At 37.1% G+C, this 14,677-nt stretch overlaps 1 protein-coding gene and 1 pseudogene across 2 annotated transcripts in view; both read left to right on the top strand.

Annotated features, from left to right (window-relative positions):
* LOC119468185 overlaps positions 1-10,320 on the top strand; it is a 175,225-nt pseudogene extending 164,905 nt beyond the window's left edge. Inside the window, exons 3-4 of the transcript XR_005196832.1 lie at positions 8,594-8,666; positions 8,847-10,320. The product of XR_005196832.1 is annotated as an elongation factor 1-alpha 1-like (transcript). The remainder of the gene's footprint in view (positions 1-8,593; positions 8,667-8,846) is intronic.
* TPK1 (thiamin pyrophosphokinase 1) overlaps positions 1-14,677 on the top strand; it is a 245,793-nt gene that overhangs the window by 166,550 nt on the left and 64,566 nt on the right. The window contains exon 5 of the mRNA XM_017508327.2: positions 8,594-8,666. Within this exon, the coding sequence (XP_017363816.2) occupies positions 8,594-8,666 (73 nt within the window). The remainder of the gene's footprint in view (positions 1-8,593; positions 8,667-14,677) is intronic.

Raw genomic sequence — 14,677 nt, forward strand, 5'->3', positions numbered from 1 at the left:
ACCAGAGTGATAGAATTTTTATTTTTATAATTGATGAACCAACATTGACACATTATTGTTACCCAAAGTCTGTAGTTTATATTATGGTTCACAAATAGTGTTTTACATTGCATAGATTTGGATAAATATATCATATGTATCCACCATTATGGAATCATACAGTAATCACTGTCCAGGTCTGTCATTTTTCCATGATCTGGATTTCTACTTCTTTTGTGTGGTTTTCTAAGTGACTGTGGTGAGAGGTTAATTCACATCGCAGGGGTGGAAGTAGCAGCCTGTATGCTTTAATTTCCTACTAACCCATAAAATTTACATTGCGTGTGTTGATTGCTCAGTTATGGAATTGAATATTCAATTTGTTTGTTTACTAACTAGAATGAAATATGCTGTCGACAAGCCTCATGTGACTTTTGTGATGATGCCTCCCTTCCCCACTTCTCCATTCATTAAAACCATGAACCTAGCTTCACCTGACAGTGTGCCTGGGAAACTGTCACTTGTGCTATGGAGCAACTTTGCATTGCCCTCCTGCTGTGGCTTGATGACTCTGCACCTCTGTTGGGTATGCAGGCAAAGCAGATTACAGACAAGGGACAGGATTTGGGAAACAGTGAAATTGCATCCTGTGCAGGAGGTGTAGCAGGATTATCTCTTTATGCTAGTCTAGGGCCTATGTTGTTCAATGAAGAACGCAGGAGGAGGAGGAGAGAGGACCTTTTGAATGTGTGTGACACCAACGCAGGTGGCTTCATGTCACTCAGCCCTGGCTTTCTACCATAAAATTCGGATGATAAAAATCAACCTTATAGGAGTGTTATGGAAATGAGCTAAAATCATATTAATAAACATAAAGTGTGAATTAAATACAGAGACTGGCATAGAACAAATATTCAAAAAATGTTTCCTGGAAGGTTTTTTCCAGGGTAAGAGCCCTTAAGTCTTCCTCTTTTTGGCAGCTTTTTCTGTATTTCCCTGTTTGACTCAATCAACAGGTCTTTTGCAAAATTATGTATTTTCACTTGTCACTGATCCATCTTCATTCTGTTCCCCAGTCATTATTTTAACTGTGTGGTATGGAGATTCTATCTATATTTCATTTGTTAATGTTTTCATTATTGTTTTCTCCCTCTGGATGTCGTTAGCATATAAAGAAACACTTAAATAATTATTTTGGGAAACAGTCTTATTTTCTGCCTTGTTTGAGAAGATGCGATCAATTATTCCAAAAGATAAAACACTGTCTTCTTTGGGTAAATTGACTAAACTCATTTATAACAACCTCAGTGGCTGCTAAGTACCATTTAATGTTCTTATAATGAGAGTCGAAGAGTTTTCAGTTTATTTTTCATTTTCCTTCACATTTTTATTTGCTTTAACAAGTTGCATTATTAATTTTCTTTCTAGTTATTAAACTAAGGTATGCTTTGTAAAATTTTTCAAAGAAAAATTAATCCCATCACCTGAGATAATTAGTGTGAATAGCTTGAATCGTTCACTTCCATACCTTCCTTTGTGTTTATACAAAATGCACAAATATATTTAGGCTTTTTTTTACTTAGTAACATGTGGTGGGCATTCCCTCTAGAACAGTAGACGGAGGTTAGCTCATCGAAAAGCTGCCTACTTTCCCTCACAGGCTACATAAGGTTTTATTTCACCTTCCCTATATTGTTAAACATTCAGTATTTTTTTTTCTCTCCTTGTTATATCCCTTGCTTTGTTTTGCAGATATCCTAGGTACTGTTTTTTTTTTTTTTCTGTTTTTTGCTTTTTAAGCCAGGATGAATTCCCAAAGTGGGATTGCCTGTTTGCAGGCAGTGTCCTTTTCACAACTTCACTAGTCTGTGTTTGTGCCTGTTTTCACTCACCCTTGTCAATACCCAGTTCACTTTTCTTAATTTTTGAGTTTTTGTGTAAAACAAAGTACTCGATTTTTTTGTTTTAACATTTATTTCCTTGATAATTAGATTTACCATGTTTTCCTATACTTACTGCTTGTGTGAATAGGCTTTGGGACTTTTTCTATTTGTATCTCTATCCTTTACCACTTTGGGGTGCTCTTCATGTGTTGGGGGCAGCAGTTCTTATGGGTTATATATTTTGCATATGTAAAAATGTTATAATTTGACCTTACCTTTTTTTAATGTGTTGTTACATTTTTACGTAATCCATCAGCTTATTTATTGTTGTGTTTTCTGTCTTTCCTTAGAATGTCTCTTATCCAAGGTTATAAAAATATTTAAATATCTTTTGGTACCATTATTATATTTAGAGACTTATTTATACAAACAGTTGAACTGATTGTGTTTATAAACACAGTCAAAATGTGGTAGCATTTGTATGTATTTTGTGTCACTCTCGTTCCCCCCCCACCACCAACTTTATATAAATTTACAGAGAATGTTAGCACAAATCTTTAAATGATTCATTCCTTCTTTTTTTCAGGCTGAATACTACTTTCTATGACTATAGTCATGCTCTTCTTCAACAATATTCTGAAACGTTCTGCTCCTAACATAGTCTGTCCTAAAGATCTGTCCTTCCTTCTGGTACCACTAGCACAAATTCGTTTTCTCTTCCGCCTCAAGGAAACCTTTAGAAAATATATAGGCTTGCCAAATTAGTAGAATTAATAAAATCAGCAGGAAAGAGTACATTTATGCAGAGAACGTTCTCTACAGAAAACATTATTGTTCTGTTTCGTAAATTGTATACGTGGGAGGCTGTATACTTAGCCATTAAAGAACAAAGATTGAACTGCCTGGGTTTGAGTTCTGGCTCTACCTCTTATTAGCCTTATAATCTAGGGCAAGCTACTTAACTTCATTTGCAGTAATTTTTATTTGAACTGAACAGCTTCAACTGTGCTTACTGTGTGCCAGGCATTTTCTAAGTGCTTTACATGCATTAACTCCTAATCCTCACAAGCACTCTGAATTATCCTCATTTTACACATGGAGACTATGAGTTTCAGAAAGCTTAATTTGCACAAGCTAAGAAGTGGGGGTAGGGGCACTTGTCATCATAAGTGCCTAATAAATGTTTCTTTCCTCATTCTTCTTTTCTATTCCCCTCTCTTCCTTCCTTTCTTTCCCTGGCTTTTCTCTTTCTCCCAATTTCCACCTCCTTGTCTCCTCTTTCCCTCCTTCATTTTTCTTCCCTTTTCTCCTTGTTCCTCCTACTTCCTCTTCTCTCCCTTTCTGACTCTTTTTCTCTCTCTTCCTCTTCTCTTCTTTCTCCTTCTCTACCTCTTCATCTTATTATATCATTTTTAGCATCAATGTCCTTCGTGATTTGGGACATACCAAGATCAATCAGAGACAGATCCTGCTTCAGAGGCCTCACCATGTATTAGAAGCTAAAAGACAGTACTTGCTTAAAATGAAATGGAAAGTAAGAGACTTTTAGTGCTATTCAAGTTTTAAGGGAACAATAATGTCTTTCCTAGGAGAAAAAACAAAACAAAAAAACACACTTTATGGAGGGACAATCTCCTTCGGTGGTATCAGGAAAGGCCCTGTAAAGTCAGTAGTTATATTCTATATATTACATTGTATTTAGGATATTTTCTAAATTTGTCAGCCTCCCTTTTGATTATTATGTGTGATAGATCTTAAGTTTACTAATTGATTGCAGTACTTTTTGCACTATTATTTTGTTATGAAGTGTCATGAGTGACAAGTATGGTAAGAGTTAAAATGAAAATGTCAAAGGAGTCTGATTGGGCCATTTGTGGAGAGTTTGGGACACCTGTCAGTACTAACAATTCAGTGCCCATAGATTGAGGATAGCAAAGAAAAGATTTATCGATGTGCCTAAGTCAACAGTAGGTAGAAACACGGTCAGTGGCTACACAAATCCATATACCTGTAGTTCATTGCTACGTGTAATCAGTTCCCAAAGAGTTCTGAAAATAATCTTGTGTAAACTGTCATTTATATCATAACATAGCTCCTCTACATCTGTCAAGTGTCATCCCCAGTAAGTACCTCTTCAGAAAGCCCAGGCACCATGGCAACAGGCACCTCAGGAAAAGTGAGATGGGCTTTTAATTGCAGCGTCAAAAAGTACATCTCAGCAAGTTTCAAAAACGAGTGCATTATCTGACGAATGTTATAATTATTTTAGTCATCTCAGCGTGAATGCCAGGTGTATTTTTGGCATGGGCCTTCTTAGATATAAGCATCCCGATTGAATTTGAAAGCATACATGTTGCAGTGGAGAAAATTATATTAAAAGTTAACCAAAGTAAGGCATCTACTATCTATACAAGTTTGTTTTCCTGTTAATATTTTCCATTAAAACATACGTGAATTTGCATAAAAGCTTTCTTTCATTGTTCACAGTGTAAGATATAGGTAGATCTAATTGTCTTTAGGATGATTTGTCCCTAAGGGACAGATGTTCAGTTGCCTGTGTGTATCAGCTTTTATTTATTTATTTTTATTTTTTTGTTTCTTAAAATTTTTTATTTCCATAGGTTTTTGGAGGAAGAGGTGGTGTTTGGTTACATGAGTAAGTCATTTAGTGGTGATTTGTCAGATTCTGATGCACCCATCATCTAAGCAGTATACACTGAACCCAATTTTTATTCCTCACACCCCACCCATTCCCCCAAGTCCCCAAAATCCATTGACATTCTTATGCCTTTGCATCCTCATACCTTAGATCCCACTTATGAGTGATAGCATATGATGTGTGGTTTTCCATTTCTGAGTTACGTCATTTAGAACAACAGTCCCCAGTTCTACCCAGGTTGCTGAGAATGCCACTAATTAGTTCCTTTTTATGGCTCAGCAGTATTCAACATAACTGTTTTTTTCTTTTTTATTGTACTTTAAGTTCTGGGGTACATGTGCAGATCTTGCAGGATTGTTGCATAGGTACACACATGCCATTGTGGTTTTCTGTCTCCATCCCCCATCACCGACATCAGGCATTTCTCCCAGTGTTATCACTCCCCAACCTCCCTGCCCCCCACTGTCCCTCCCCTTGTCTCCTGTCCCGCAACACCCCAGTGTGTGATGCTCCCCTCCCTGTGCCCATGTGTTCTCATTGTTCAATACCCACCTATGAGTGAGAACATGTAGTATTCAGCTTTCTGTTCTTGTGTCAGTTTGCTGAGAATGGTGGTTTCCAGATTCATCCATGTTCCTACAAAGGATACGACCTCATCGTTTCTTATGGCTGCATAGTATTCCATGGTGTATATGTGCCACATTTTCTTTGTCCAGCCTATCACTGATGGGCATTTGGGTTGGTTCCAGGTCTTTGCTATTGTAGACAGTACCACAGTGAACATACGTGTGCATGTGTCTTTATAATAGAACGATTTATAATCCTTTGGGTATATATCCAGTAATGGGATTGCTGGGTCAAATGGAATTTCTATTTCTAGATCCTTGAGAAATTGCCACACTGTCTTCCACAATGGTTGCACTAATTTACGCTCCCAAAATGAGTGTAAAAGTGTTCCTGTTTCTCCACATCCTCTCCAGCATCTGTTGTCTTCAGATTTTTTAATGATTGCCATTCTAACTGGTGTGAGACAGTATCTCAATGTGGTTTTGGTTTGCATTTCTCTGATGACCAGTGATGATGAGCATTTTTTCATTTGTTTGTTGGCCTCATATATGTCTTCTTTTGAAAAGTGTCTGTTCATATCCTTTGCCCACTTTTGAATGGGCTTGTTTTTTCTTGTAAATCTGCCTTAGTTCTTTGTAGATTCTGGATGTTAGCCCTTTGTCACATGGGTAGATTGCAAACATTTTTTCCTATTCTGTTGGTTGCCGGTTCACTCTAATGATTGTTTCTTTTGCTGTGCAGAAACTCTTAAGTTTAATTAGATCCCATTTGTCTGTTTTGGCTTTTGTTGCCGCTTTTGGTGTTTTAGTCATGAAGTCCTTGCATATGCCTGTATCCTGAATGATACTGCCTAGGTTTTCTTCTAGGGTTTTTATGATGTTAGGTCTTATGTTTAAATCTTTAATCCATCTGGAGTTAATTTTAGTGTAAGGTGTAAGGAAGGGGTCCAGTTTCAGCTTTCTGCATGTGACTAGCCAGTTTTCCCAACACCATTTATTTATTGCCAGAATCGATATGCAATTCGGAAACTGCCAAATTGGTTCTAGACATCTGACAGGCTAAAATTTGGAGAGCAACATAGTTTTGCTTGAACCAGCAGAGACCCAGAGTCCTAATTTTAAATGGTCGCTTTACTTGGTGAAGTAGATTGGATACTGGCTTTACAGACAAAATGCCCTTGACATCTTGGATCTCAGTTCCTCAAAAAGGATAATGAGGATATTAGAAGGATAATTTATTTTATTCCTTCCAGCCCTAATATTTTGTGATTCATTTGAGTATTAATTTGCACGCAGTTGAATGGTGATGGGTGACAACACTGTAAAGAAACTTTGAAAATGAATGAATTTATACAAGAAGAAAAAATAAACAGAAAAAATGTAATAGTCTATTTTTGGTCCTACCAGGGGTAAGGTATAAGTTATTTACCTAAATAGATATAAAATGAAACTAAAAGTACTAGATATATGCAGGGGAAGTTTCCAGGAAGAAAGCTATGGAAAGATGTTGATTTAAACACCTGGGCACTTGCATTTACTTTCCATTTCTACCCTTTTCTGAAATTAGCTGTAGTCTTTTGCGTATACTTTGTGATCAGTGAATATTTGCAGAATGAGTTGACTAATAAAAATATTGTTGGGCATAGCTCATCCAAGCTGAGGAGTTTATGGGCCCAGATCTTTGTGGTAACTCAAAGGAGAGGTGGCCCAATACAGATCAGTTAGATTAGGTTTGACCTCACAAATAATATTTTCAACTGAGTCAAGAATCTTACAAAAAGAAATTGTGCTAAAGGACAAGTTTAGTATTTTTTCCCCTAAATTTTATGTTAGTTTATCCTGAACTCTCACATCAGGTTTTCTGAGAGAGATTTGTCATAACATTTACCCCCGCTATGAGAGCCAGGTCCATTTTCCACCGCTGGTACTTGTTTACCCATATGTGAAGGATAAGGCAATGTGTATGTGTGTTTTTAATTTTTCTTATTAAGTAGAATATACAGCTGTGTTTCTCCCCTCTTGGAAGGGTTCCTTAGACATTTTCTGTACCTAAATCCTAACCCCTTTGGTATATATTAGGAAAATGTCTCCAGGAGCCAGATAACCCCCTGTATTTTATTTATTATGACATAGAGTTTTCTTCAAGTTCTGGGGCTTCACCTTTCTTAAAATGTAATACCCAGAAATATAACACTGCAGTCTTCTTTAGCTATGGGCGTGTTCATCAGATAACAATGTGGCCCCTTTGAGAAGACCTAAGAAGTTTTAGTATTTTGAATCAAAGCAATTAACTAGATAAATAGTTACAGTTTTAATTCCCATGGCATGTGAAGGGTAGAATATTTTTACAGGAAGTGAAAGCAACCCTTCCCTTCTTTGTATCATATACATTTCTGAGGCTCAGCAGGCTAGGTGGTTCTTCGGGAGTACTGAGAAATTCAGGGACTTTTTATTTCTCTATAATTAGGTGTTTTAAGTGGGAAGAAACTCTACTAGGTCACGTAAATATTTTATGTAAAAATAGTAAATGATGGCTTATGTATAATAGATGGAGTAAGGTATGCTTTCTAAAATGACTTAAGAAAAAACATAGCAGGGAAAAAAATGGGGCAATTGTAATATTATTAGAAACCACATCTGGGAATCTCTCCCTATATTTAACAACCTTGACTCTTATAGTATTTCAGACTTATCTAAAAGATTTCTGTTTCTAGACATATGTCAATAGAATACTTGGAAATGTCTTTGAACTGACTCTTGCTTGGCACAGAATGTCAAAGAATCCTCATGATCATTTGTTCTATTCATATCTGTTGAAAGTTCTGAACTTGTGTGAGGGTACAATAATGTAAAAACTTGTATATATGTAGAAGGTAATATGCAAAGGTGATGAATATTTCTGTTAGGATTTTTTAAACCAATAATCTTTAATTTTTAATCTATTTGTTTAAAAAGATAATACTCTCTGACATTGTGACTGTGTTGATTAATTGGTTGGATACCTGTTGTTTGCCTCAGTCAATGAAACCAAGAGTGTATGGTATAACATCCTATGCTCTCTAAAAATAGTTTCTGTGTTTCTGGTTTTGTTCTGAGTACATTACTTTTCTCTTTGGTCCTTATAATCACAGTTTTATGTTTTATTTTTAAAATTAGAGATAGAGTCTTGCTCTGTCACCCAGGCTGGAGTGCAGTTACACTGTCATGGATTACTATATTCTTGAACTCCTGGGCTCAAGTGATCCTCCCAGTGCAGCCTCCCAAGTACCTGAGACTACACGTGTGCACCATCATGCTCAGCTAATTTTTCAATTGTTTTGTAGAGATAGAGTCTTGCTGTGTTGCCCAAGCTGGTCTTGAACTCCTGGCTTCAAGCAGTCTTCCTGCTTCAATCTCTCAAAGTGTAGGGAATACAGTTGTAAGCCATTACACTCAGCCACAGTTTTAAAGTTTCAAAAATAAATAGAAATAACTGGTTGACTTACTTGATTTGCTGTTTCTTTCAGCTTTTTGCCTGAATTCATCAGTGGAGACTTTGATTCTATTAGGCCTGAAGTCAGAGAATACTACGCTACTAAGGTAAATTATAAACACTTTTTTGTTCAAGATCTTTCTCATATGGTTGCTTTCTCTATGTTGTTTCCAATTTTCGTGGTGTATAGGAAGGGATTGATAAACTCACTAGTTGGTTACTGTTTATAATTTTTTTATAATAGCAATTGTAATATACATTCAAAATGGAAACTTATGCTTTTTCGGAATGGGTTTGCTGCCAGAACACAGGTGTCATGAAAACTATCCCTAAAAGCCAAAATGGGAAAGGAAAAGGCTCATGTCAACATTGTTGTCATTAGTCATGTAGATTCGGGCACGTCCACCACTACCAGCCATCTGATATATAAATGTGGTGGCATTGACAGAAGAACCATTGAAAATTTTGAGAAGGAGGCTGCTAAGATGGGAAAGGGCTCCTTCAAGTATGCTTGGGTCTTGGATTAACTGATAGCCGAGCATGAACGTGGGATCACTATTGGTATCTCCTTGTGGAAATTTGAGACCAGCAAGTACTACGTGACTATCATTGATGCCCCAGGACACAGAGACTTCATCAAAAACATAATTACAGGCACATCTCAGGCTGACTGTGCTGTTCTGATTGTTGCTGCTGGTGTTGGTGAATTTGAAGCTGGTAGCTCCGAGAATGGGCAGACCCGAGAGCACGCCCTTCTGGCTTACACACTGGGTGTGAAGCAACTAATTGTTGGTGTTAACAAAATGGATTCCACTGAGCCACTGGACAGCCAGAAGAGATATGAGGAAATTGTTAAGGAAGTCAGCATTTACATTAAGAAAATTGGCTACAACTCTGACACGGTAGCATTTGTGCGAATTTCTGGTTGGAATGGTGACAACATGCTGGAGCCAAGTGCTAATGTGCCTTGGTTGAAGGGATAGAAACTCACCTGTAAGGATGGCAGTGCCAGTGGAACCCGCTGCTTGAGGCTCTGGACTGCAGCCTACCACCGACTAGTCCAACTGACAGCCCCTTGCGCCTGCCTCTCCAGGTGGTCTATAAAATTGGTGGTATTGGTACTGTTCCTGTTGGCCAAGTTCCTTATTCTCAAACCTGGTATGGTGGTCACCTTTGCTCCAGTTGACATTACAACTGAAGTAAAATCTGTCGAAATGCACCATGAAGCTTTGAGTAAAGCTCTTCCTGGGGACAGTGTGGGCTTCAATGTCGAGAATGTGTCTGTCAAGGTTGTTGGTCATGGCAACGTTGCTGGTGACAGCAAGAACGACCCACCAATGGAAGCAGCTGGTTTCACTGCTCAGGCGATTACCCTGAACCATCCAGGCCAAATCAGCACTGGCTATGCCCCTGTACTGGATTGCTACAGGGCTCACGTTGCATGCGAGGTTCCTGAGCTGAAGGAAAAGATTGATCGCCTTTCTGGTAAAAAGCTAGAAGATGGCCCTAAATTCTTGAAGTCTGGTGATGCTGCCATCGTTGATATGGTTCCTGGCAAGCCCATGCATGTTGAGAGCTTCTCAGACTACCCAGCTCTGGGTTGCTTTGCTGTTTGATATGAGACAGGCAGTTGCTCTGGGTATCCTCAAAGCAGTGAACAAGAAGACTGCTGGAGCTGGCAAGGTCACCAACTCTGCCCAGGAAACTCAGAAGGCTAAATGAATATATTCCCTAATACCTGCCACCTCGGTCTTAATCAGTGGTGGAAGTACAGTCTCAGAACTGCTTGTTTCAATTGGCCATTTAAGTTTAGTGGTAAAAGACTGGCCAGTGATAACAGTACATTCAGAAGGAAGAGAGAATGTTTCGTGGATCGCTATGGTTTTCTTTTTTGAATGTGGCAATTTTAAGTTAATGGTTTCTAAAATCAGTACTTTTTAATGGAAACAACTTGACCAAACATTTGTCACAGAATTTGGAGAAAAATTTAAAAAGTTTAATAAGAAAAAAAAAAAAAAAAGAAACTCACAAAGTGACAAGTTGCAACACAATCTTGGGGAAATTTTATCACCATCATATAAAAGTTAATCCTTTAAACATATATATTTAAAAATAGTTTATAATTTATATATGCTCATCTAATAATATACAATTGTTGCCTATATCCTCATTATTATATATTTCTCATGGATCATTTTAACTTCATTTAATGGATGTACCTTATTTCACTTAGCCAATTCCAAATTAATGTACATTTCAGGTGTGCATTTTTTTTTGCTTTGTAAACTCTGCTAAAATCATCTTTATAAATGAATTTTTGTAAAAATGCATAGTTGTATATTCATAGGAATTTGGAACCAACATTTTTCTTTAATGTTTAGTTTTTTTGAAATTACTCTGTTTTGAATAAAACTCTTTGCTACAACTTGAGATTGATAATATCTTTTTAAAAGGTGTTAATTTTCTCAATATTTTGCAAATCTTTCAAAGATCTTTGCCATGTAAGAACATATAAATGATCTAATTGAGAATTATGTAAGTCACATGGGAGCGTATTAAAGCAACCAATAATTCAAGGTCTCAGTGGTTTTAAAAGACATTGAAGAGTTTTTCAAATAAAATTTGTAGCATTTGTAATTCTAGCCACAACACTATTATCTGTATTTAATTCTAAACTGGCATTAGCAAAGTACACATTTTTTAAGAAACAAACATCAGGTATTGAAATCACAAAACTTTAAATTCTTCATGAGGCTTAGGGAGAGAGAATTCAAAAAGAAGAGAAGAAACCTTTCTCAGAAAGGAAGGAGGGAAGAAAAAGTTAGGAAAATGTAAAGAAAGAGGGAAAAGGAAACATGATTCTAGGCGGGAAAACAAAGGTGCTATACTTACAAAGTATGGCTTGTTATGAGATGGGAATTCTGGGGCTGGCAGTGAATGCAGGTCTCTGCACATTCCATCTGCCCACCAGATGATCAGACTTTCCCTTAGCAAATGGAGACTGTTCTCAAGTCAGTGTTTGATATTCATGCTCAATTACTTTAACATTGGCATGTTCCTACTCATTCCCTACAGTCTCACTTCTCATTAACTCCATACCTCAACCTCGTTGGGATGGAAAGCTACAGCTTTGCTTACAATGCAGAGTTTTACAAATGCATAGATATTAATCACATTTTTGGGAGCAGAAGAAACAGCGAGGGAGGCAGGGACAAGCAGACCCAAAAACAAGTTGAAGATCTGGTCAGGTGTGACTCCTCTCCTCCTCCGTCAATGCTGCTGGCTTGCCAAAATCAGAAGCACTGGCCTGATCACTCCTGTCCAAGATAAGGAAATAGGGGAAGCCAGCCTTTTTATTTCTATAGGCAGTAAAACGAGGGTCAAGGATAGAGGAAAATTTTGAGTTAATGCCCCTTGATGAATTACATTTCCTGCTTAACTTTATTTTAACCTTAAAAACTAAATTATATTTGTTAAGGCTTAGTTTCTAAAGTAAAATTTAGCTCAGTCTTCTAATCTGCCTAGTTCTAGGTTGACCAGTACAGTCCATTTCATTCATGTGTCAATGAGTATTGAACTCACTGCTTTGAACTTTTAGACCAAGTTCCTAGAGGGCACAGATGATGCCTTTTATATAGTTAATGTGTCCTGTAGAGCACACGGTGAGTGTTTGGCCCTTGTTTTAATAATGATGATAATTACAAGTTAATGCAACATTACACACAATTCGTATAAGCCATTATCTCCAACTTAAATAGCCTTTACACTGCTCTTTCACAACTGAAAGGTAGTTATCTTCATTTTCAAATATATTCCCTCCCTACCTGATCTGGGTTTGCAGTGAAGGTGAAACTGGGGATCTAATACAATGAAGAAATTTAAAATGCCAAAACTTTGTTAAAATCAAAAAGTAGATTGTGTAGCCAACATTTATTCATACAAAGTGTTGAGCCTGGCAGCTGGTATACAGTCCTTAATTTACTCTATGAAGTCCTCGTTTTCAGGCAGCTACAACATCTTGGTGCTTTCCCTTTTGCCTGCTTGAGTTCATCTCTGCCTGGTTCACTACTATTAACTCAGAATGAGGAATATCTTACTGATTTTCCTCTTGATACTTTATTTTCCATTTTTCTGGGTCAGTCAATGCTTCTTTGATTCAAAGCTAAAATCACCTGCTTCAGTCTTCTTAATTATTCCATCTATTATGCTTACCACTAGGTTAATTTTCTGAGAACTTTAGAAGAAGTTAGGCTCTCTCATCTAAGTCCTGATATTCTTTCATTACTATATTCTCTGGAGTCTTCAATGGATTTAGGAAAGGGAACTTTAAACATGTTTCCTTCATATTTAGGGGGTTAAGGAACTAGGTGCAGGATTTAGCTAATGTCTTAAAAAAATTACAGAATAACAAGGGTTTTCCATAAATGTAGGTATAGGATAGGAGTTAAATATGTAAATATAATAATAAAAATATGAACTACAGTCAACCCTTGGTATCCAAGGATTCATCCCACAGGGGATGGGGAACCCTGGGATATGCAAGGCCTACTAAGGGACTTAAGCATCTTCAGATTTTGGTGTTCTCTAGAGTCCTGGAGCCAATTCCCTGTAGATACGAAGAGCCTACTATAATTTAAAATAGAATAAATTAAACAATATTCTTTATCCCAGTTTTTTGATGAGGGAACTGAGGCCTAGAAAGCTACGCGACTTCTACAGAATGGTAGAGCTAGTGAGAGACAGCTTTAGGATCAGTGCCTAAGTTTTCTATAAAAAGAATATTATTAGAACTGGGACTGGGTCACTGCTACTGCGTCTCAGCAGGTAACACCTTTGGCCTATAGAGTAAGACAGTTGTTCCTTGCACTGGATATGTAGCATCCCTGGGAATGAATGCCACTATCACTATCAATGAGATAATAGTCAATGACAGTATCAAATACTTTACATTATGTTTCCAGCATGTCCCTCTAAACCTTTCATTTTGAGGCAACAAGGGTAAAGGTGCAATAATTAGAGCAGACCATGAATGACCAAAATCTTATAAACTGATAAATTCTTAAATTACCTATTAATAAAAGCTACTTATAAGATACTGGATTGAGCCAAGATAGAACACTGAAGAATCAGAGTGATTTGGTCATAGGAAATTAGCAAGGGTATAGGCAAGTTTTTAGTATGTCTTTCTTTGCACTACCAGTTAGTATTTTGGCATTCCAGAAAGTGTTGCTGTCAACACAAGGCCATGTTCCAGAGGATGTGCTGAAAACAACCCTAGTCATAAGTCAAGAATAGGACTCTAGGTCCAAGTTCTGATTTTATCTTCTCTGTTAATCCTTCCAAGTCCTAGAAAAACATAGCATCAAGAATATTGCAACAATGTTCCCAAAGACTCATTGTAGCTGTATTTATGAAGACAATCTTGATTAAGGAAATACATTGAACCCCTGTATATATGGTGAATGAGGCTAGCAGAAAGGGTGAGTCAATGCTGAACCACAGATTCTGTGTTGCAGAGATAATAAGATAATTCCAGGTCCCCAGGTAATTCCAGCACTATAAACTGGAGGAGTGGAGAAAGAAATGTAGACAGATTTTTTTGTCTCCTGTCTTTCATTGTGTCCTTTTTCCTCTTGGGAAAGATAAGAGTTTTTAAAAGCAAATTGCATGAAATATTGACGACCATATCTTATTAAACCAACATTTTTGATAGTATTTTCCCATTTTCAGTGAATACTTGCATGACCATACCCACATTTTTGAGGAGCGGGGGGAGTATATCTAATGTTTAAAAACCAAGGCTCCCTTTTATAAATATAAAATGCTGTAAATATTACATGCAGTAGCAGAAAATGTCTCGTCATTTTACATTTTATCATAATGGCTATTTCCTGTATAAATGTGTTTCAGTTACATTTTAGGGAATTGGGGTTTAAATATAACTTAGAATAATTGGAAATTGTCATCTGGTTGACATTTGAATAGAATGTCTGATTTTTGATAAATGGATTACTGATGATATGCAGAAAATGCTTGTATTTTATTTCCAATTTAAAGAGGACACTGATTCTCAGATAGTGGGGAGGGCGGGTTATCGGGTGGAGGGTATAGTCAAGTA

The sequence above is a fragment of the Cebus imitator genome, unplaced genomic scaffold, assembly GCF_001604975.1.
Source record: "Cebus imitator isolate Cc_AM_T3 unplaced genomic scaffold, Cebus_imitator-1.0 Scaffold390, whole genome shotgun sequence".
NCBI lineage: Eukaryota > Metazoa > Chordata > Mammalia > Primates > Cebidae > Cebus > Cebus imitator.